Genomic DNA, 25,050 nt, shown 5'->3' on the forward strand with positions numbered 1-25,050 from the left:
AGTCGAGAACAGAAATAGGAGATAAGATTATCTTGCTTGGCAGTATGGTATAAAAGGCTGAAACTAAGAGAAGTAAAATATATAGATTTATATGTCTTATAAACATTTTTTTTCATAGTATTTTAAACTATTTTAATAATTTACACAAAAATAAAAACATCATGTATGTATTATATTTTATTAGAAAGCCCAAAAAAGTGATGTTGTGACATTTAAAATAGGATTTTAATTAATTTATGTACGCCATGACAGGCATTAATTATAAATACAGACTAAAATGCAGTATACAGTGTTTGCTTAAAATTATAAAAGTGATACCGATTAATTAATAAAAGTGACGAGGAGTGCAGTTACATTATTGTAATACATTTTAATTCATGGTAAATGTGGGTTATTATTTTAATATACTATTTAATTATTTCCAACTGTACTTGATTTATAAAAATCAATCAACTCGAACGAAAAACTACCGAGTTTTTTTATATAATTTTTTAAATCGGACGCGAATATTGAAGCAGTATTCTTATCAGAGTTACTTTTTTTTTTCGTCAACATTTCAATGAGTTCTATGTTGTTTCGTGACGCTCCGTGTACGCTCAACGAGGAAAAATGACTACCAAAGTTCTCTTTGGCCTTAGCCAAAAGACCCGGCAACGTTCCCGCACTGACCGTTCTCGACTGGATTTTCGACAGCAAATCGTTGTAAAACTCATCGCTGTGGTTATCCAACAGCTTGACGGCGAGGTTTAAGGGCGACATCAACGCATCCAAAGCGGTTTGGGTATTGACTGATTGATCTTTCTTGACCGTGTCCAAATACATCCAAACATAGTGAGAAATGGAACAATGTATTAACGTGGCGATCAAATTGTGGTGAATGACGAGATCGATGTGTTTCGAGTAGAAATCACTCCTCGGCGCATCCCAAACGGCGAACAGTCGCTTTTTCAACTTGTCTTGGAAATCGTTAACTCGGGATCGCTCGAACATGGAGTCTGTGCGAAATGCTTTCAGTAACAATTCGTCCATGCCAAACAAATTGGCATTTTGATAGGCGTAGTCCGATTGGTTTTGGCCCTGCACCGTTAAACTGTCGATCACATACTGTTCGGCGTTTGTGTTACCCGACGGGTGCAGGTAATGTTGCGCGGTACACGAATCGACAAACGTGTAGATGTTGCCTTTTAACACGGTGTCGGTTTTGTAACTGGAAATGAACTCGGTCAGCGTTGGCCTTTCGACGGCGTACACCATGAAGTAAACGCGCCACATCCACGGGTACGCATGGTCGTTTGCCGCTAGCAGAGCGGAAAACATTTTGGCGATTTTTTTTTTAAACTCTTCCAACGCCGGCCACGCTTCCGTAACGTTCGCATTCCGTGTCAGCACCCTATTTGTGTAGTCGAACATACCCTGAAAGATTCTGCCGTAAATGCATTTCAGTTCTCTCATTTTCTGCGTGTACATTTCTAGGCCGCCCGCAGAATCCGCCGGATTCTCTGACAACAGATACATTTGCTGGTGCGACAATTTATGTGATTTGCCCATCGGTATACGATTTATGGACTGTAGCCATTGCCAATCGTAAGCCGCCGTCTTACTCGAACTCGCCTACAACATTTACAAACATCGTCTCGTTAACCGTATTCGAGTGAACAATAGATTAGATTGCTCGTAATAATTAACAAGTATACATATTGCTGTCAGAGAGAGAGAGCCGTATAACCTTCTTCCAATGCTTAACCAAACCTAACACGACACACCTTATGTTTCATACACTCCAAACTTTACCAAAACTCAGATAAATATGATAAGTTTATAATAATGTTGTTATGTGTGATTATATACAAATTGCAATCAATATCCGGCAAATGAATAATCTTGCGTTAAATTGATTACCTCGCACGTCGAGTTAACGTTTACTTATTTAGTCATGATATCTTTAACACTATGATATCCATAATTAAATAGTATTTATTTGGTAGAACTATGTAAAATGGGAACTTCTGAGTATAAATATAAAAGCGTTGCAATTAAAATATGATTTTTCGCGAGAGAGGAAAGGTTCAGATTAAAGTTTCATTAAAGAAATTGTATGTAAAACGTATGTGTTTGTACCAATTTGCCTAAAAGCGTCACAAAATTAAAAATTAGCTTAGTTTTAGAGAATAGATTTGGATTTTTTTTGGGCAAAGTTGTGCATCATTCGAATAAAATGTTATTGAAATAATCATCTAGATAACACATTATTCAAGTAAAAGTTATTCAAATAGTTAAAAAAATATTTTTTCTATTTCTTAAAAATAATTTTCAAACACATATTATTTAAATCGTTTTTAGGTGCGTATTTTAAGTAATTATAATACCATGTCGTATAAAAAATAATAAGTTACACTGCATAAAACAAATGTTTTACCTATTTGATTAAATTGTAAAAAAATTGTCTAAATAAAGTTTTATTCGAATAAGAATTTTCGCAACTTTGTTAGGTTAGTGTTGGATTAGAATTAGGTTAAGGTAGATTATAATTGGATTAGTAGGATTCTAACTATTGAAATATCGACAACTATTAGTATTGAGGACATGGATAAACCCTATCTGATTTGAGGAACGAATTCAGGGAAAGACGGGGAGGACTGCTTGTAGCACTAGGCTGCTACAAATAAAAAAAAATGTTAAAAAAAATTGTTTTTTTTTTTACATTTGTTAAATTGTAAAAAACATTGTATACCTCTGATGGTGCGCATTCTATATAATTCGGAATTAGGTGTAAACCAAACAATGAATAAACAAAAAACATTAAACTTAACATCATTGTCGTTGGAAAAAGTAAAACGTGATGATAACAGCTATTTCACTGGCTAGCACTAGGACTTGTAATAAAATTTAATCTCGTTTTAACGGTATTCTTATATGGACGAATGTTTTTAAATGTATTTGTATTTACATACAACACAAATAGATTTTTAAATTTGGATTGACCTATAAAATTCAGCAAGTACGCAGACATTATTTATTTAAGACAAAACTAATGTATTGAATCACAGTTATTTTATCGATTTGCAATCGTTGAAAAAACCCTACATATTTGCTTTTTGTCTAGCATTTGTGTTGTTTCGTTCGACTTACTCGTTTGCTGTACAGCAATTGTTTACTATTAGTCTATATCATGAAAACTAGGGTTTGAATTCATGTGATCTAATATTATAAAGGACACAAGTAAACAACTTACACCTCTTCTCCTTTAAAATGGAGGCCAACCCTAAAAATAAATTTTTTTTTTAACTGGTCATTTATTTTTAGGCCAGACCGTGGCAGAAAAAATAATTCTTGAAATATTGTGAAAACCACCAAAAAGGTTCAAATAAAAAATGTTCAAAACATTGAAATTTTTGAAAATTGGTCTTTTTGAAAAATGTTTTTATAACCTAAACTCTTGTTGTAATTTGAATTTATCTATATTTCAATTAATGTTTTTTTCATAGAAATAGTTTATAGATCAGAAATCGTAAATAGGAGTTTAGCTTTTAGAGGCCAAAACTAGACAAAATTGACTCTTTTCCTTTTAAAACAATTCTCAAAATTGACATACTTACGGTATGACATACTTAACTAACGATATGCTATAATTTACTATTTATTAGTAATAATAGTTCTAAACAGTCCTATGCAGATACAACCCTGTCACTCTGAAAAAGAACACTATATATCACTTTTTTAAATTTATTCTACTCATTTCGTTATAAGCTTAAAGTCCAAATTATCATATTCTGAAATTTTTTATTTAGCCTACTATTGATTATTTCTTATACATTTAGCTTAACCATATGTACTTTGTTTCTATTTTTAGACTTTTTATTTTTTTTTGTATACAGGCTTATCCAGTACGGCATAGGTGGATTCCAGGGACGGATACAAGGGTAGTATATGGTGGGCTGAAGTCTATCCCTTGTTTTTTTTTACTATGTAAACATCAACTATATGACTATTGCTTGAATGTATTTTTTTATTATTATTATTATTTTTATTATACGCCCAAATCGGGCTCAGAACAGTTATTTGACAATTACAAACACGTTTGATACAAATATAGTAGAGATACAATTATATATATATATATACATATATGAATTTCAAATTACAAATTAATAACATATTTCAATCTGGTTAAGTCGTCATGGAAAAAATCGAAATTTTTTATTGAGTTACCTGTAACTAACATTCTATTAATCGGCGCGTAAGAACTGTAGTTTTGCCGGTAGGTAGCAGAATAGAACGTTTGTGACAAACGGGTATTTATTTGAGGGACATTAAGAGGTATTTGACTTAGAATTTCAGCACACTCAATTAATGAATTCAGTAATTTAAACAACCGAGACGCATCAAGTAATTGCCTTCTTTTTTCAAGTGAGACAATACCATAGTGACACATTAGTCGTTCAAGAGATAAACCTGTTTTGTTAGTTTTATATGCGTGTACACGTAAGAATCTATTTTGAACACGTTCTATTTGATTTATTAATCCGCCTTGATATGGGTTCCAAATTACAGAGCCGTATTCTCGAATAGAACGTACTAGTGTAAAATATAATATTTTTAAACAATCAGGGTTTTTAAATTCTGAACAATTATGTCTTATAAAACCAAATACACGAAGAGCTTTGTTACACATTATATTTATGCGTTGGTTAAAAGATAGATCATTCGATATGAATATACCTAGGTCTTTTATCTGTGTTACTGTTGTTAATTCTGAGCTATTAATTTTATAATGAAAATTCATCTTGGATTTACGTCTTGAAAATGTTATTTGCGAACATTTTTCTGCATTAACACTTAATCCGTTTGATGTGCACCAAGAATAAAAGTTATCTAAATCTATTTGTAATTTAATGCAATCAGCAATCGAGTAAATAGGCATATAGAGTTTTAAATCATCTGCGAACATTAAAAAGTGACTATTTTTAAAGATATTATTAATGTCATCCATAAAGAGTAAAAATAAGATAGACGATAAGTGCCCCCCTTGGGGTACACCTGATGTAACTTTTATATCTGATCAGATTAAATTGCCTAGCTTTACCTGTTGTGTTCTACCACACAAGTATGATTTAATCCAAGTTAGCATTTGTCCACCAATACCATTACATTCTAGTTTTTTTACTAAGATAGACATGTCCACACTATCAAATGCTTTCTTAATGTCAGTGTAAACTGCATCAACTTGAATGCTTTTACTAACCACTGATATTAAATCGGAATAGTATATTACTAGATTAGTCGTTGTTGATTTCGAATGAAGAAAACCATGTTGTTTATCAGAAATTATATTTTTAAAGACAGTTTCAAATTTTGGTATTAACATTTTTTCTAAAATTTTTGGCAAAGCACTTGATCGCGAAATTGGGCGGTAATTAGTAACCTCACTTCGATTTCCCGATTTATAAACCGGATAAATAAAGCTTGATTTCCATTTTTCAGGAAAACATCCAGACGATAGCGAAAGATTGACTAAATAATGTATGGGTTTACTTAATGAGAAATGACACTTTTTATAAACTAAATCAGGAATTTGATCAGGACCACTATTAGTATTATATGATAAATTTACGAAGCGTTTCGAATATTTCGGTTACAGTAAACTCACTGCTGCTAAAATTAATATTTGTATTAAAACTTTTGATGTGATTCGTATTACTATATCTATAAGTGTAGACAGATTCAAAATATGATTTAAATAAGTTCACTGCATCATTCATATTATTTGCAACCACAACCCCGTCAGTTACATTCATAAAGAATGAAATTTTGTTTTTGTTTATTCTTTACATAGTTCCAAAAATATTTTGGGTTTTTGGTTAAAGAAGATTGGATAAGTTCTATATATTTTTCATAACATGATTTAGTCATTATTTTACATTTTTTCCTTATCTCTGAGAAATTTACATAATCAGTAATACTGCCAGTAAGTTTAAATAGACTATGTAACCGTTTTTTATCCTTAATTAACCCCCGCAGATTTTAAGCGAGCCCTCCCCTTCTTTTTCCATTCCAAAATTTGCCCACGATGGATCCTCTAAATTATAACATTATAATAATGAGCTATAATTAAAAATGTTTTTGATGCACGAAAACATTTTCAATTTGGAATTTACCGCTTTCTGGATTTGATTGTTAAATCTCAGTTTTTTTTTTAACTTTAAAATGTACCAGATACAATATTTTTTGTGGTTAGTGTTATTAAAATATTTTATCATTTTATTGCTTTATTGTGCATAACGACTAATGTTGACCAAATTTTTTTCTACAATTACTGTGCATACATTGTACACATTTTTTATCTTCGATGCGGAGCTGAGATGGTATTGTGTTTACAACAATGTGTTTTTGTTTTATTTGTTTTTTGTGTCTGGAAATTATTTTTGTATCTTATACTTAAACTTATCATTAAAGCACACATTACCGATCATATCCAATATACATTATTTAGCAAGTGTTATTCAGACTATGTAGACACAGTTTTATTAACGTATGATCTAAAAAAAACAGATCGCATACAACATACATTTTTTAGCAAGTGTTATTCAGACTATGTAGAAACAGTTTTATTAAAGTATGACCCAAAAACACAATGTTATTTGTAAAACAACATATTATATATTATTGTTGACAATTGACAAAGACTACAATGACACAGTGATGCATTTATGTATATTTCCCGACACAATTGGAAATTATAAAACATGCATGCTCTGACATTTTTCATTTACCTATAATATATATATATCACCAAATTCTGACCATTGTTTAAATAGCATGTATATTATAATTACTTGATAGTTATTTTTTTTGACCTACAAACAGAGAATGGCCAAGCCAGGTAGCATCTTCAAATAATAGACATTTGAGTATTTTTCACACAACATAAACATTTGTTTCGTTATTGTTTTTAATATATGTTATGACATCGTCTACTTTATCTATACAAGTATTTGAATTGTAATATTAAATTACTGAAAAATGTCTGTGCATGCATATTTTATATTTCCCAATAATTGTGTTGAGAAATATACATAATTGCATCACTGTGTCATATTAGTCTTTATCAATTGACAAGAATAATAAATATGTTGGTAAATTTTATATTCTTACCATTCCTAACGATTACTGTTATACAAATATATATTAAGGGAAATAATATTTTGTGCTTCAACTTGCTAAACATGTTTTTTTTATATAAATTATGATTTTGGCATCAAAAGTTCTATTAACGAAATGAAATCATAATTGTGAAAATATTAAACTATGTTTTGCATTTTGCGGCTTTACAAAAAACATTGTTTTTTTAGGGTCATACTTTAATAAAACAACAATTTCTACAAAACTCGTTAATACGGTTAACGAGACGAAGTTTCTATATGTTGTAGGCGACTTCGAGTAAGATGGAATACCAATGGCGAATTCGCATTATTTGTCCCAACACCAAATGTAATGGTTGTCAGAGAATCCGGCGGATTGTGCAGGCGGCCTAGAAATGTACACGCTGAAAATGAGAGAACTGAAATGCATTTACGGCAGAATCTTTCAGGGCATGTTCGACTATACGGATAGCGTACTGACGTGTGATAAGGACGTTTGAAGAATTTAAAAAAAAAATCGCCAAAATGTTTTCCGCTCTGCTAGTGGCAAACGACCATGCGTACCCGTGGATGTGGCGCGTTTACTTCTTGCTGTACGCCATCGAAGGGTCAACGCTGACCGAGTTCGTTTCCAGTTACAAAACCGACACCGTGTTAAAAGGCAACATCTACACGTTTGTCGATTCGTGTACCGCGCAACATTACCTGCACCCGTCGGGTAACACAAACGCCGAACAGTATGTGATCGACAGTTTAACGGTGCAAGGCCAAAACCAATCGGACTACGCCTATCAAAATGCCAATTTTTTTGCATTGGACGAATTGTTACTTAAAGCATTTCGCACAGACTCCATGTTCGAGCGATCCCGAGTTAACGATTTCCAAGACAAGTTGAAAAAGCGACTGTTCGACGTTTGGGAGGCGCCGATGAGTGATTTCTACTCGAAACAGATCGATCTCGTCGATCACCACGACTTGATCGCCACGTTAATACAATGTTCCATTTGTCACTATGTTTGGATGCACTTGGACACGGTTAAAAAAGATCAATCAGTCGACGCCCAAACCGCTTTGGATGCGTTGGTGTCGCCCTTAAACGACGCCGTCAAGCTGTTGGATAACCACAGCGATGAGTTTTACAACGATTTGCTGTCGAAAATCCAGTCGGGAACAGTCAGTGCGGAAACTTTGCATACTTTGCAACTTTGCAAACTATACATATATATATATGTATATTCACCTAATAAGTAGAAGTTTAATTCAAGGTTGAATTTTAAGTCAAAAGCAATGTATATTACATTGAAGCGTGAGTCTCGGTTCAGCTGCTACTAATAAATAAATAATACAGTCTTACATCATAGTACAGTTATAGTTCCTGTAGGGTTGCGTCAATATATTTTGACAACAATTATTATGAACAAACATAGTTTACTTAATTATAATTATGGTATATAATGGTAATGCTATTGTCTGTAACGGTTTATTTTCATGCTAACAAATTTATGAATCATAACATAATTTACAACTATCAATGTATTAGTATAATAATTGTAATTTGTACCTCATAAAATGCAATTATTATTGACCTGTAATGTTAAAGCATATCTATGATTCAATGTTTTCCGTGGAGCATTGTTTACACAAAAATAACAACATCTGACATATCATTTATATTTTATTAGCACGGCCAAAAAGGTTATGATGTAATATTTAAAATATGGTTCTAATTTTTTTTATAATATGACGTATTATACACTATATTAACATATTTTTATTTCTATAATAATATTATAACTTTTGGTTCTGATTATAATTTTATAATGTTTTACAAGTTATTTAAATATAATAAATATTAATACATTGTAAATGTATGTTATTATTTTAATATACTATTTAATTATTTTCAACTGTACTTGATTTATAGAAATCAATCAACTCGAACGAAAAATTACCGAGTTTTTTTAAGTAATTTTTTAAACCAGAGGCAAAGATTGAAGCAGTATTCTTATCAGAGTTACTTTTTTTTTTCGTCAACATTTCAATGAGTTCTATGTTGTTTGAAGACGCTCCGTGTACGCTCAACGAGGAAAAATGATTGCCAAAGTTCTCTTTGGCCTTATCCAAAAGACTCGGCAAAGTTTCCGCACTGACTGTTTCCGACTGGATTTTCGACAGCAAATCGTTGTAAACCTCATTGCTGTGGTTATCCAACAGCTTGACGGCGTCGTTTAAGGGCGACACCAACGCATCCAAAGCGGTTTGGGCGTCGACTGATTGATCTTTTTTAACCGTGTCCAAGTGCATCCAAACATAGTGACAAATGGAACATTGTATTAACGTGGCGATCAAGTCGTGGTGATCGACGAGATCGATCTGGTTCGAGTAGAAATCACTCATCGGCGCCTCCCAAACGTCGAACAGTCGCTTTTTCAACTTGTCTTGGAAATCGTTAACTCGGGATCGCTCGAACATGGAGTCTGTGCGAAATGCTTTAAGTAACAATTCGTCCAATGCAAAAAAATTGGCATTTTGATAGGCGTAGTCCGATTGGTTTTGACCTTGCACCGTTAAACTGTCAATCACATACTGTTCGGCGTTTGTGTTACTTGACGGGTGCAGGTAATGTTGCGCGGTACACGAATCGACAAACGTGTAGATGTTGCCTTTTAACACGGTGTCGGTTTTGTAACTGGAAACGAACTCGGTCAGCGTTGACCCTTCGATGGCGTACAGCAAGAAGTAAACGCGCCACATCCACGGGTACGCATGGTCGTTTGCCACTAGCAGAGCGGAAAACATTTTGGCGATTTTTTTTTTTAATTCTTCAAACGCCGGCAACGCTTCCGTAACGTCCTTATCACACGTCAGTACGCTATCCGTATAGTCGAACATGCCCTGAAAGATTCTGCCGTAAATGCATTTCAGTTCTCTCATTTTCAGCGTGTACATTTCTAGGCCGCCTGCACAATCCGCCGGATTCTCTGACAACACATACATTTGCTGGTGGGACAAATAATGCGAATTCGCCATTGGTATTCCATCTTACTCGAAGTCGCCTACAACATATAGAAACTTCGTCTCGTTAACCGTATTAACGAGTTAAGAATAGTTTAGATTGCTCATAATAATTAATAAGTACACAGCTGTCAGAGCTGGGACACCGGTGCGAGACATAATAAAGCTAGCAGACATAATAAATTACAGTTAAAATAGTATTAGTTTTTATTATAGTGAAACATTATCTCGATAGGGATAAAATTACATTTTTATTAATAGTTGTAAAATCAGGGTAAGCCTAAAGTTCGGTTAGTGTTGGATTAGATTTAGGTTAAGGTAAAGTTAAAGGTTAATGGTTTGAAAAAGTTGTTTTTTTTACAGTTGTTTCTAAATTATAATAAAAATTGTATACCTCTGATGGTGTGCACTCTGTATAATTCGGAATTAGATGTAAACCAAACAATGAATAAATCAAAATCATTAAACTTAACATCACTTTCGTTGGAAAAAGCAAAACTTGATGATAACAGCTATTACACTGGCTAGCACTAGGACTTGTAATACAATTAAATCTCGTTTTAACGGTAATATTATACATAAGAATGTTTTCAAATGTAATTGCATTTACATACAACACAAATATAATTTTCAATTTGAATTGGCCTATAAAGTTCAGCAGGTATACAGACATTATTTATTTAAGACAAAACTAATGTATTAAATCACTGTTATTGTAATCGTTGAAAAAAAACTACATACTTTTTTTGTGTACCATTTGTGTTGTTTGGTTTGACTTACTCGTTTGTTGTATGGCAATTGTTAACTATTGGTCAACATCATGAAAACAAGGGTTTGCCTTCATGCAGTCTTTAGCTTACAATTCATTCTTCAAAAAGGTTCAAAAAACAATATTCAAAACTATTAGTCTATATCATGAAAACTAGGGTTTGAATTCATATTATAAAGGACACAAGTAAACAACTTACACCTCTTCTCCTTCAAAATGGAGGCCAACCCTAGAAATCAACTTTTTTTTAACTGGTCATTTATTTTTAGGCCAGACCGTGACAGAAAAAATAATTCTTGAAATATTGTGAAAACCACCAAAAACGTTCAAATAAAAAATATTCAAAACATTGAAATTTTTGAAAGTTGGTCTTTTTTAAAAATGTTTTATAATCTAAACTCTTGTTGTAATTTGAATTTATCTGTATTTCAATTAATACGAAAAACCTTATAGTTAGGTATAGGTTTTACAGAGTTGTTTTTTTCATAGAAATAGTTTAAAGATCAAAACTAAACAAATTTAACGCCTTTCCTTTTAAAACCATTCTCAAAATTAACTAATTGCGGTATGACATACTACCTTACCTAACGGTATGCTATATTTTTCTATTTAATAGTAATAATAGTTATAGCTTGGTTTGAGCCCTATTTAGATACAGCCCTGCTCATTAAATCACAACAGAATCACAAAAATGTAATTATGTCAACAATAAAACATTTAACCCAAGAAAAATAAACTAAGAACTTGTATTTACAAATCGAATTGTACTTGTGTTTTCCTTGATGAAATAAAATTAATAATAATATTAAATTGTTTTGAAATCTTTGTTTAAAACATAAAAAATACCAAAAGAAGTTTCACTTTCAACGCGCGTCTTCAATCCGAGTACACACACACATTGGGTTTTTTTTTTTTTTGTTAAGCTGTTCTGTTCTGTGTGATTTACACTAGTGTCCAACAAAATGAAGAAAACACACTCATACAACTCTGAGCTGTGGTCAATCACTATGTTGAGCCGCATTGGTCGCATAGAAAAAATGATTTCAGCCAAGCTGAATCCAGTTCAACTATTTGTCCACTAGCAGACTATCGATGACAACCAATTGTACTGTTTTTCAATTGACAAGGCACAATTCAAGCGTTTAACAGGTACACCCGGGTATGCAAAATAACATGCATATGTGCAAGTAGAAACCGAACAATATTGACCATCGAAAACCATACCGATAAGTCGCTGCGACAACGTTGTTGGCAACTACTTGCACGTGTACCTGTTTGCACTTGTTAGTGGAAAATCACTTAAAGTGAAGGCATAACTTAAAAACTATAATGTGTATAGTGATTATAGATTAGTAGTAAAATGGTAAAACTCCGTTTTAGATTTTATAGAAGGTACTTTCCGTATAACTCAGAAGCTCGTACCAGATAAATAATAAATATTGATTCTTGATATCTGCATGTGCAAATCATTATAAAACATCGTTTGTGTTTAAAAACATTAAAATTTTCTAAGATGAATTCTATTATACAATATATTTAATGTATCATAATATATGCAGTTTTCATAAAATATTATTGCATTTTTAAGAAAGATAAAATAATTGCATACAAAATTACTCCGTTTAATCACTCCAAAGAAAGAACTAGCGACTAGTATAAGTAATTCGTTTTGGACGTACAAATTTCTTAAATATGCGCTATTTTTAATCTGATAAAAATAATGGACTTCCGATAAAAACGCCTTATCACTGAATTAATAAATATGGAAAAAATTTAAATTATAAATCTAAATGTCTTAGACTTTTAATTTCTAATTTCTTAATTTTTTTTTATTTCTAACTTCCTTCCCATCCAAATAAACAGAGCTTTTAAGAGGAGCCGAACGTTATTAGCGATAGTACCTCTAGTACAAAATTCGTTGACAATTTTTTCCAAACATAACACTTTAAATTCTTTTGATTCGTATTTTTTTTTTTATTCGGTTACCAATTAGTTATTTTTAGAATATAAATTAAATTTCAAAAAATGTGTTAAATTTATGGACAGACTTAGTTTGGGGGTGTTTTTTGACAGGTTTTGGTTAAGAGACCTATTAAGCTTGATATACTTTACATCAAAAACACTGGTAAACTCCACAGTTTATAAACTGATACAAGGTCGATCCAGAAGATGGTGGTGAGCTGAAAACGGGTATGACAATATAAGTGTCCGTGTGTGGTAGTCGAAACGGTGATTTTCCCTGTACTTGAACAGTCTTTGCTGTGCTGGTGTTTTGCTATTGTATGATATAATGACTAAAAAACGAGAGTATTGATTGTAATAGCTTATTAGTTTGTAAAAATCTATTGATATGAACCATTTAGTAATTAAAACAACGATTTTATCAAAAATACAAGCAACGTTAATATGCAATTAAATTTACTCCTCGTCCGAGGGGGGTGATTCTACTATTTCTTCTATTCTGGAATTATCCCAATCTTTGAGTACTCGACTCGATGGGTCTAAGAATAATGTTTTATAACATGTTTGATTGGTGTCGAAGTGATCTCGATATGTCTTCTCTCGTATTGGTATTTTGAAACGCATTGATCGACCAGGACCCGAAATAAATTCGCGAACAGTTATAACGCAATTGCCGTTATCAGTACATTCATATTTATTTTTTAATGGATAGTTTAGTGTACGTTTGATTAGCCCGACCAATGCACATTTCATGCTTTCGTTGTTCGCACACATTTTAACGTTTTCTGAAACCATACAACATAATTTAATAGAAAAAAAAAGTCGTTTAATACTATATACATTTACGACGAGAAACAATAAGAAATTAAAAACAGTTACTCTGGGAATAAGTTCATATTATTTTTCAAAAAGTACATTGTTCTACTTATTTAAAGTTTTTTTTTCAAATATATACTTAACACTTTTTGTTTGTATTTATACATACTAATTACTCATAGAATAAGTTAAACGCCAAATTTCAGTTTAATGACATTTTCAATGTAGCAATAAATATCATAAAAATGCTTACTCAATCTGTCATTAAGAATATAATGGAATGTTGAATTTAAAAGATATCTTCGCTTCATCACTGCTGTGTTATAGGAACTACTGCCTATAATATTATACATAAGATTATAAATGACAATATCTTTAGTTTAATTTTTATAATTAACGTTATACCTTTCATATACCTTTGCTAGATAAGAAGTTTTAGCTATTTAAATTAAACATTATTAATTTAGTCTAAAGTCTATTTTTAGGTACATTGTCCAACTATAATATTTTCGCAAATATTACCTTCATTGTTCTTGAGTAAATAATTTTTTGAAATACCTGTATGGACCATATTTTATTGTGTACACAGTAGAGATGATACTGAAATTCTAATTCAACAGATTATATCTGGCTTTTCAGATATAATCATTTCTTTACATGTTTTAATAAAAGTTGTTTATTACCATTATCAAACGTAAACGGACCAGCGTTTATTTAACACAAGAATTTAATCTTAAGATCTAAAGTTAGAATCCGAAGATCCCAGTGTATTGTAAAATGTATATATAATAAATCCGGATATTATTTCCATTCCTATAGTACACAGTAGGTACTGGAGTCTTGACTTATATACTTGAATAGTACCAATTACAAAATATAGCATGTTATACTTACCAGTAAAACGAGGTCTTTCAAACCCTGTAAAAAAAAAAAATACATTTACAACTAAGAATTTAATAAATGTATATAAATATATGTCATTTAAGTTATTGTTTTAGTCATATATAAATCCAATCAAGCTTTTATGGCATTACAAAATTAAAAAAAAATATCATTTAGGTTATAAATATTAATAAGGATTTTAGTAATTATTGTGTGAGACAACAAAAAATCTTGGTATTTGTAGCTACTAAAAGAACAGTTGTTTAAGGTTTAGAAAAGTCGATGGGTATTATAATAAAATCATGATTTACTGGAATAATACCACTTTCAATAGAAACTGTAGAACGGCAGTATGAGTAACCTAAAGTCTTTAAACGTTAAAAGTATTGACTACTATTTTCTAACAGACACAATAAACAAACAGTTACCTAGGATTCTTACTAATTCTCGTTGAATTGCCCGTTCGTTGTTGTATATTGTACGATATATTGGATCTAAAATCAAAATATTATATTCCCATTAAATTGTGTTATTACATGTAAAATTTCTCGGTCTACCTATTTATTATCACTGTTAATCAATTATTGTTTTAGGTAACAATTATATTTTTTAATACGACTACTGAAAAGAAAATCATTTGATCATTTTTGTTTTCAATCATGATATTTTTAAAGTATGAACTATTTAAAAACTTATGTTTTTTTTTTTTTAAAGTTCTGTAAAATAAAATCAGTTAATTTTAAATCGTTGAAAAAAATCTTCTTTAATTTAGTTTTTATTGATTATTATTTTAAAAATTACCGTTTTCATTCACGCGTCGTATCAACTCCTCGGTCCCTAAAAAATATGTTTTATTAAAAGAGGCGCCACTGCGCTGTTTATTTAAGCGTTGGATAAAAGGCACTTTTATCGAACTGATAATTATTCAACCTTATGGTATAAAATGTATAGTTTACCTGGCGGGAAAATAAATCCCGCTATTCTCTCTGAAATAAAATACAAATAATTTGCTTGTTAAAAAAAAAACTCTAGTGCATGTTGCCTGAAGGTTTAATGAACAAATAAAAATGTATTGTTAATTACCTATAAAAGGCATTGATTAATTATTTTGCTGTTAAATACCGATTTATGTATGAAATAATAGTAGCCAAGTAAATATCATCGGTTTTATTTTATAGTACAACGAAAATATTCGGTAACCAATGACAAATCAATACCCTGGATATTTTATTGTAAAGACGATTTTACTTAAATCAAAAATAATAATAATATACCACTCATTCAAGTAATAATAATTGAATGAAAAAAATGACTGGCCACCGATAACCAGTTTCCAATTAATATTTATTTTTTTTGTCAGTTTATAGCGTTTAAATTTTGTAACAAGTTACAAGTCTTATATGAATTATCTGAACGTAATAACTCAACAAGTGTTTAATTATTATACAACTAAACCAAATAGAAAGAAGATAAAAGGATGGGATGATGCCCGATTATTGAAATTTATACATTATACTTGTTCTTTAAAAGTTAATAATAATTTTTTTTTAACTTGACTTTAAAAAAAAAAAAATTCAACATTAAAATAATAACATTTTTATTAGAAACTTTTTTTTAACGTTAAACCCGTTATTTAGTTGAAACAATGTTCACAATCATGATTTTTTTAAATAATTAACTATTTAAAACTTCTTTATGAGTTCAGTAAATAAAATTAACCAACTTTAAATTTTAGAAAGAATTAATATCACAAAAATATATTACAAGTAAATTTAGTTATTATTTGAAAAATTACCGCTTGCATCCACTTCTTCAAGATACGCATTATCTGAAAAAGATATTATATTAAATGAGGTGCCACATCCCCTATTTATTTAAGCGTTCGATGAAATACACTTTTATCAACATTTTAATTTAAAAACGCCTATTATATTTATCGTAGTAAATTAATTTTGATAAAAAATGTATCAGTTTACCATATTTATTGAACATTTAGAATGAAAACAATTTACGGTTTCTCTAGCATTAACATTTAAAATTACGGAAATATGCCGTCCTCTGAATAGATTTGTAGTTATGACTGAACAGAAATGATAAAATAAAATAAATTCAAATAAACGTTAGCGCTAGAGAAAATTCACAAAAAATGTTGACGTCTGATACATAATTGAAGTATCCACGACTTAAAAAAAAACATAATTACAAAAAAATAAAAATAAAAAACCTCAACTTAACGAAAAAAACAATATCACCTGATAGTATGAACATAATATTATAGTTTACCTGGCGGGTTTATAAATTCCATTATTCCCTCTGAAATAAAATACAAGTAATTAGTATTGTGTAAACGTTTAGCAAAACCATTACAAATTTAACGATTCCTTTGACATCATATTTTTAATTACATTATATTATATAACTACCTATTCAATGTAATGATATTGTACGCAACGTGGTAAAGGCATTGATTATTTTGCTCTTAAATACCAATTTATGTGTAAAATATTAGTAGCCAAGTAAATATTATTATCGGATTAATATATTTATAGAACAACATAAATATTCGGTAACCAATGGCAAATCAATACCCTACATGATATCATATTGTATAGATGACTTTACTTAAATACAAAATAATAATATATGAATAATAATACCATAATCGAATTCACGTAAGAGATATTCAACTAGTTCGTATTTTTGATCTGAAATCAAAGTACAAAAAAACTTGTATTTAATATATAACTAAACATTTAGAGGAGATAGGCAGAGCACTGATAGTCTATAAGTTTAGAGGAGCCTGAAGATGTTCGTGGTATTTTAACAAGGGTGTATTATGTATTTATAATGGTAGTAAAGTCACTTTTCACCACCAAAATGACTATTTAAATAATGACAAAATGTGTATACGTTAAACACGACACCTTAACGTGAATGCAAACTAAACTAAGTAGTCGAAATCCAATAAAATCCCATATTATGTTAAATATTGCCATAATTTTACCACTTATTAAAAGTCACAAATAAATAGGGGCCTCTCTCTACGTATGCTATCGTGCGCTTTTCTAAAGTCCACAAATATCTGCCAAAAATCTTGACGGTATTCATATTTTTTCTCAATAATTTGTCCAATTATCGATAGTTGTTCCACTGTTGATTTCCCTTTGCGGAAACCGCATTGATATTCTCCTATGCACTCTTCTGCGCATGGTATTAACCGACTCAATAACACCTTAGAAAACACTTTATACGCCTTATTTAACAGAGATACTAACCTCTGTAGTTGCAGCAATCGGAATGGAAACCGGAAGGGGAAACGCCTCGAGGCAGACCGAGGAAGAGGTGGCTAGACGTAGTAGAAGAGGACCTTAAAGCCCTGGGAGTGCAAGAATGGAAGGAAATTGTGCAAGATCGAGAGACATGGAGGGATGTAGTGATGGCGGCAAAAACTCTAATAGAGTTGTAAATGCCAGTGAAGAAGACGATATTATATTATTGATAATTATATTATATTAAATTTGAATTATACAAACACTCACCGTCATTTAATAGCGAAATCATATGGTCTAAAAACAAAACGAATTTTACATAATTAACAATATACAGTGAGGTCGAAGCGACCTTCAAAGATTTTTGGGATATTATGATTGAAAACGATAAAATCTCTTTCAAAAAGTCTTAAAACACACGAAAAAAATAAAACTGTAATTGCCATATAAAGGCGATATTGTGTTATTAGTTTTTAAACATTTTTGATCAATAATAATCAAATTTGCCCACACGTTTTTCCAATGTTTATTTAGTGGCCACCACAATTTGGACATGCTGATGTTTAACGAAATTATTGTTGAACGTTTGTTTATACTTAATACCGTCTTCAGAAAATGGTATTGAAAAATTACAGGTTGGATTTTTATCTAACAATTGTTTATTTAATTTGTTTGAATTTAAAGGAGGTCATTTGAAGAGTATTATTGTTATTAAATAGTTAAGCTGATGACAAGAACCACATTTTTTTTACCATTTCACAAATGTTTGAATTTGATGAGATCAAAATCTAATCTGTAGGATTTAATAAACTAGCTAGCATGTAACCAGTAATTTATTTATAACGAGAGATTAACATACCTATATACTCATCGCATAACAAACCAGCCAAGAACTGATTAACTTCTAGTTACGACCGGTTAATCATTATAATTTATAAATACCAAAATGAGGAAATTTAATAATAGGGATTTATAGATGACAATAAGTTGTTTTATCTAACGTGTAAGATCATACTATACATTGACACAATTTAAACTTGCTATACAAAAAATATATGGATGAGAAAATGAGAAGAAAAAATATTCAATACATAATTAGATAATGGTATAATTTAATTGTTTTTCAGTTACATAATATTCTATCGTAACGTTACAAACTGCCCAAAAGACTTAAAAAAAAAATTAACTCACTGGTACGGAGAATATATTGGCGGCATTCTAGAAAAATTACAATATCATAAGTTTGTAAAATATAAAATTAACACGAGAAGTATAAAATACAGTTAATGATAATCAGCGAATTTAATATTGTACCTGATACTTAAACTTACATAAAAATATTATAAATTAACGCTTGCATAAATTATATTATAATATCAAAACATGATTGGATTAATAAATAAAAAAAATTTTAATTGTAGTAAAATAAGTATACCTTTTCGCGTTAAGCATTTTATATCGCTTATAACAACGCAAATAGTTAACACAAACAAGCATAACCATTGTAGCTTATTGATAGCCATTTTCAATCGATATCTAAAAAAAAAACAGCGTTATGTCAATTTTAACAGTAATAGGTACCTAGTTAAATGTATAAAATATTAATTTCACAAAATTGCAACAAAGTGATGTCCCGAATATTCTAGAATTGTAACATAGACAATCACATAAAAAATAATAATATTATTTTCCATGGATTCCACGCAGGAGGCAGAAAATAGAAAAAAAATGTAGTGGGTCGGATATGATTGTTTCCGGATATTGTTCTTAAAAAAAGTCTATCCGAAATTTGTTCCTATCCGATAACATTGTATACTTGAATTTCAAACTCTATAAGTAGGGCGTGTTAAGTAAGAGTTAATTATTAGCCCAAGATATTGACAGGAAATGAAAATTTTTTAAAAATTTTTATCAAGGAATGTCATAAATTCAAGTTAACAAACTCGATTTACATTTAAGTAGCTTAAATCAATCGAACGATGAGTACATTTTGGATCAACGACCATACTCGTCCATATTATTTTTACTCTCAGTCCAATTGAACCACGTCAGTTTTATAACGTTAATTTAGCAGTTTGACTCAGACCGTGATAAAAAGATTGTAGTTAAAAATGTGTATTTTTAGCCAAAAGTTTGTTTTTAAATATTATTTTTAATCGGATCATACATTTTGTGTATTAAGTGTGCATGCAGGTTTCGATTAGTTCGATTGCAAAACCCTGGTTTGAGTTAATATTTCTTACTAGAGTATTTAAAAGCTATTTTTTTTAAATATAAATTCTTCTTTCTTTTAACAGTTTAACTACTCATATTACCTGTTAGCTGGTCGTGTCTTCGGATTCGTATACGTTACTGAAATGAACAATAATCGTCGTGTGAAATATTAAAAGACAGTCATTTTTTTAATATAAAACCACTATTATTATTTATTATTTTGAACAAATTAATTTTCTTTAGCCGTGTACATAATTTATGAGACAGTTTTTTCTGAAAATATCAGTAGACACGCTCGGCCATTAGAGATGATTTTCCTTGTAACTAATTTGTATAGTTTTTGTTGGTAGTAGATGTATGAGTTTTACCAAGTTTTGTTTCATTATTTGTTCTCGACAGTTGCGATGGTATTAATAGTTTAACAAAGTATACTTATTTTCTGTAGTTTCAATTTTATGTCTGCTCAGTATTTTACCACTAAAAAAATCATCAATAATAACATGCGATTGGTACCGTACACGTGTACTACCGGAGACAGCCGAAAATACAACAAGTAACTATTTATAGCAGCAATGAAAATCAGTCATACGGTTGCCGGCCAAGGGTCGTAGCTGAAGAAAACCGCTGACAGCTGCAAAAAGAGGCAGATAGACTGGCGGGGTGGGGGGGGCAGGAAGTGGGTGCGGTATATAACTTTTCCCAATCCATCCCACTCTGGCCCCACTATGCCCCTGCCCAAGTGTGATGACTTCAAAGTTAAAAAATGTCCACGCCATTTTCCAAAATACACCACGTTTGCCATGCGTGAACCAACATGACGAGTTATTAAAAAAAAGTACAAACAATATTATTTGATTTTCACGTCCAACGAGATGTCGATTACTTTAAATTTATTAATACAATTTCATGTAAATAAAGTATCTAATTTAAAATTTTTCGACATTTAGCATACGTCGTGAACAAACAATTTCGTGAGTTTAGCTTGTAATAAATTCAGTCGCGCCTACTACAGGGTACAGACCTCGTATAATATTTAGACATTCTAGTTTTTGGCATAACCTACCGTAAGCAGCGACGCCTTTCGATACGATTGTAAATCTTAGATCCAAACGATTCGGAATGTACAGCGGTTTAATAATTTCGGTATTGATTGTGTTTACCGTTACACGCTCAAATAATGGAACGAAGACGGCGGATCCCACGCCGACAGTAGATCAATACGACCTGATCGACGGTGTTCTTGATGAATATAAATAATGGCGAGGGGTGTGGTTTGATTCTATTTCCCGATGAAAACGGTTGGATACAGTCGTTTACCGAATCCAAATGCTAGACCCGGGGCAAGGAAAAAGATGCTCCGAAGATTTCTCCGATGATGGGATGCGATTACGGGATAAGATTCTGTTGGTCACTCTCGTTGGCGGTTTACATTGTCGGCGAGTGCAATCATTTGTCGCTAGAAGGTCACGACCACAGTGGTAATTGCTGGAGAGGCCTTAACGAGGGTATCCGGAAGGGTATGTACACTATGTCCCAGGCGATGTGCGCATTCCGTCGTCGGTGACAATATTGGATTAGATGAATTTCACCAGACCCCGTTGAGGAACCGATATCTCCTCGCTCGACCAAGCACAGTGGAATCCTCTGCTGTGCTACGCGACGGCCTAAGTTACGTGGAGATATTGAAAACACTGAACGGTCGTTTGCAGGACGTTTTGACCCCGCTTTCTGTCGACCAGACTACAAAAAGTTCGATGTCGAAGAATTGATGAACGAACACGAAAGTCGAAATCCCAGAACATTCGGCTACGTGTATTACTTAAATAAAATTAACCGTTACATCCTCTACGTGAACGAACATTTGTTCCGACTGGGTTTTCGTTTTAACGCGGATACGGGACAAACTATCATTAATTTTGAATTACACTAAACGGTGGCTAACGGAGCAAGTTCGTCCGTAGAAAATAGTACAGTAGTTGCAGCAACGGTACATTACAATCGTCTCGGATTCGAGTAATTGTTAATGTTTTGTTTTTCTACACGTAAGCAGTTTACAATGTAATAGTAAATGCTATTTTTAATAACACGTTATTACTTATAAGATTAGAGTAAAAAAAAACAACGTGTAAATATGCCATCTATTACACCGATAAAGGGTTATGTAGTATATTATATTTATTATCGTTGAATAATCATTTTTTCTCGGGTTTCGAATTTAAATAGTTAGTATAAAATATAGTCGTCATTGGTTTTAAACGTCGTAGCATTTAAATGATCACAAGTACCTATGCTATACAGAAGTTCTAGTTTTTGGTATGCATCACCAATGAGTGAGACCTTTGCAATTATTCTTAACCTAATGATTTAGATTGTACAATTTCTTAATAATTTCAATTTTAATTGCGTTTGTCGTAACAATCGTATGCAGTTTTCGTTTTTCAATATTACGGTTTTGCTTCGTATTGTCAAAAAAAAAAAATAACTACAGTGATATGCAACTTGTTTTATTTCATTCCTCATAGGTTTTTTTTAATCGCTGGCATCGGCTGTAGTTTTTTTTATTGAAATTTAATATTTTAACTAAAAAACACCTGAATAAACGTGGACCATGCGTATGCCTGCATATTGTCTACTTCTTATTTATTTTAGACTGCACGTTCCCAATACCGTTTACCAACCACAAAGACTCATAATCGAAAATAATAATCTTTTTATTAAAAGACTGTCGTTTTACAACAAAGAAACATGTCATACCTTCTGAGATTATTGAAAAAAAAAAATTTGGATAAAATTCATTCAATGATATAAGAAATTACCTGTTGGAATAATTGTCGACAATTTTAGTACCGTCTTAGTTATGGTGACGTTCCTGTCTGTAGAAAGAAAACATTTTTAGTGTTCAATAAAAATCACATAGGGGCCTTTTAATAATAATTGAGTGGGCTCGATCATAAATAAGAATTTGGTTATTTAGGAAAAAATAACATAATTCAGTTTAAATATTTACCAAAATGAGCGATTTAAGATGAAATTACTTACTCTCAGTTATAATACTCGTAATTATTCCTGAAGAACTCTACTGTTGTAGTTCTAATGTGCTCCGTCGAATACACTCACCGTGCCTTGAGTCCACTGTCTTGGATTTTACTCAATTAATTTCTATTATAAATCAATAGTATAAGTAATATGGTTTTAATACACGTGGCCCGTGGGTTATATATATATACATAACACCCCTGCCATGTACTTACACGCGCCGAACTTTGAGAATCCGTTTTTAAATAACAAAAATACCGTCCAATAGAATCTTTTTTTTCCAGACGCGTTGTTAAACAAAATGCAATAAACCAACAAAGTAATCGTTTATTATGTCTAAATATATATAAATAACTTCAAAATGTATTATTAGGATTTTCATGCAATTTGCTGTTTAAATAACTAATGACGTTCGAGTCATAGACAAACAATTTTGTGTGTTTCGCGTTGTTCAGCTTTCAACGGTACCAATAGGCAATATTATACTTATATAATTAGTACTATACTTACACTTTGTACATACATATAAGTATATTTGTACCGTTAAAACCTGAACATATATATTATATACCATGTTAAATATGTTATGCTACAACTTATAAGACTATTTAAAAAACAAATTATTTTTGGATTAATAAAGTATATAATAAAAGTCAAAGTCTTCTTATTGGATAAACCCGAGTGATACTAGGCTTATTTAACCAATAAAGGGTTTTGTATTCCCATTACTATTTATGAACATTTTTTTGGAGGGGGTTTCAGCTTTGACAGTAGTAATTAATTGTATGTACTCTATGTATAAAGTCATCGGGTCCTATAGGCTATAATTTTACATTGTCGCAAAGTACTCATGCTTTAAAATAACTTTTTTTAAACTATGCGTCATCGCAGAGAAAATGCTTGTGGTTATAAACAGTAAAATAATGAACAATTTAATTAAAGCTATTTATACAATTGTATTTTATCATTACTTGGTAGGCCAATATTTTAGCTTTGTTTTATCGTTATATTGGTCATTAAAAGTAATATTCAAACATAATACATTTTCAAAAGTATGCGTTGGACAAATAGAACAGAAAACTATTAACCATGTTTTAATTTGAATGCTTTGTCTACTGTCCGCAAGTTTTGTTATCTACACGGCAAAAGAGCAATTTTTAAATTAATTAATAGATTTCTTTTGTAGCTTTGAGGAGTTTCAGTTAAAATCTTTGAAAACCACTGTATCCGCCTTTGGTTTGTTGTTTTTTATAGGTATTTTCATAATTTATAAATTAAAACATAAAAAAACTTTTCTCAGGAAATTTTCAGAGGAAAAAGTCTTTATTAAATTGGTATTTGAAATATTTACGCCCCAACATTGTCTTAAGGGATTGTTTTTTTATTCATTTTCGTTGGTTATATGTGATATTAATAAAATCATACTCATCATAAACGTACATATGGCCCTACTGTCTTGGCTTTTACTTTATTAATTTCCATAAGAAATCAAAAGTTTATACGCCTTATTAACTGATTATTAGAAAAAACTGTACGTGTATAAAATATAAATTGTTGTTTTAATAATTTATAACATTTACGTAGACATTTTGCATGTGTACGTGTATAAACAATTTGCTATTTTATAATAATTTATGACGTTTAGAAAAAAAAATTGTGTGTTTTGAGTAGTTCAGGTGTGCATATAGGTGCGCAACACACAATATATGCGCACATTCTAGTTTTCGATATAGACAACTAAAGCCGTGCGCCTCTTCGACGGTATTGTGAATCTTAAAGTTCAACGCCGTTTAAAATGTATAACAATTCAGTTATTTCAATGTTGATAATTGCGTTAGCCGGCATCAACGGACAAACCGAAACGAGTGTACGGGAAACCTCGACACCGGCACAGTGTGAACTGGTCGACGGTGTTTTCAAAGAACAACATTGGCCAGGGCTGTGGGTG

General features: G+C 31.2%; 2 protein-coding genes across 4 annotated transcripts; both read right to left on the reverse strand.

Moving 5' to 3' along the window:
* Positions 1-193: 193 nt before the first annotated feature.
* Positions 194-2,888, reverse strand: LOC126847022 (uncharacterized). The gene is made up of 2 exons (XM_050586976.1): positions 2,732-2,888; positions 194-1,611 (listed from the first exon to the last, which is right to left on the reverse strand). Exons 1-2 carry the CDS (start codon positions 2,813-2,815, stop codon positions 412-414), a joined length of 1,284 nt encoding a protein of 427 aa, XP_050442933.1. The 5' UTR covers positions 2,816-2,888; the 3' UTR covers positions 194-411.
* Positions 2,889-13,275: 10,387 nt separating this feature from the next.
* On the reverse strand, positions 13,276-23,685 carry LOC126846444 (uncharacterized). 3 transcript variants are annotated; one of them, XM_050585838.1, is made up of 15 exons: positions 23,318-23,685; positions 23,106-23,225; positions 22,883-22,939; positions 19,288-19,388; positions 19,044-19,070; positions 18,123-18,149; positions 17,241-17,288; positions 16,867-16,896; positions 16,379-16,411; positions 15,540-15,569; positions 15,385-15,420; positions 15,012-15,077; positions 14,596-14,619; positions 13,955-14,038; positions 13,277-13,670 (listed from the first exon to the last, which is right to left on the reverse strand). In XM_050585838.1, the coding sequence occupies exons 4-15, from the start codon at positions 19,373-19,375 to the stop codon at positions 13,342-13,344; spliced, it is 822 nt and encodes a 273-aa protein (XP_050441795.1). In that variant the 5' UTR covers positions 19,376-19,388; positions 22,883-22,939; positions 23,106-23,225; positions 23,318-23,685; the 3' UTR covers positions 13,277-13,341. The 3 variants fall into 3 exon arrangements, with proteins under 3 accessions (XP_050441796.1, XP_050441795.1, XP_050441793.1); XM_050585836.1 differs by lacking the exon at positions 23,318-23,685 and having other exon boundaries at positions 23,106-23,311; XM_050585839.1 differs by lacking the exons at positions 17,241-17,288; positions 23,318-23,685 and having other exon boundaries at positions 13,276-13,670; positions 23,106-23,311.
* Positions 23,686-25,050: the final 1,365 nt, after the last annotated feature.

This window comes from Adelges cooleyi, unplaced genomic scaffold (assembly GCF_023614345.1).
Source record: "Adelges cooleyi isolate 19-005CV unplaced genomic scaffold, UGA_ACOO_1.1 ACOO_flye_CR_arks_rails_tigmint_CR_PRNA_9, whole genome shotgun sequence".
Classification (NCBI taxonomy): domain Eukaryota; kingdom Metazoa; phylum Arthropoda; class Insecta; order Hemiptera; family Adelgidae; genus Adelges; species Adelges cooleyi.

Coding starts and splice junctions, on each gene's coding strand:
- LOC126847022 (XM_050586976.1), bottom strand. CDS start 2,815: ATGATGTTAAGTTTAATGTTTTTTGTTTATTCATTGTTTGGTTTACAC. Junction 1,612..2,731: donor TAGAATGCGCACCATCAGAG/GTATACAATGTT, acceptor TAAATGTTGTAG/GCGAGTTCGAGTAAGACGGC.
- LOC126846444 (XM_050585838.1), bottom strand. CDS start 19,375: ATGGCTATCAATAAGCTACAATGGTTATGCTTGTTTGTGTTAACTATT. Junction 15,078..15,384: donor ACGACGCGTGAATGAAAACG/GTAATTTTTAAA, acceptor TTTTGATTTTAG/ATCCAATATATCGTACAATA. Junction 13,671..13,954: donor TATTCTTAATGACAGATTGA/GTAAGCATTTTT, acceptor GTATGGTTTCAG/AAAACGTTAAAATGTGTGCG.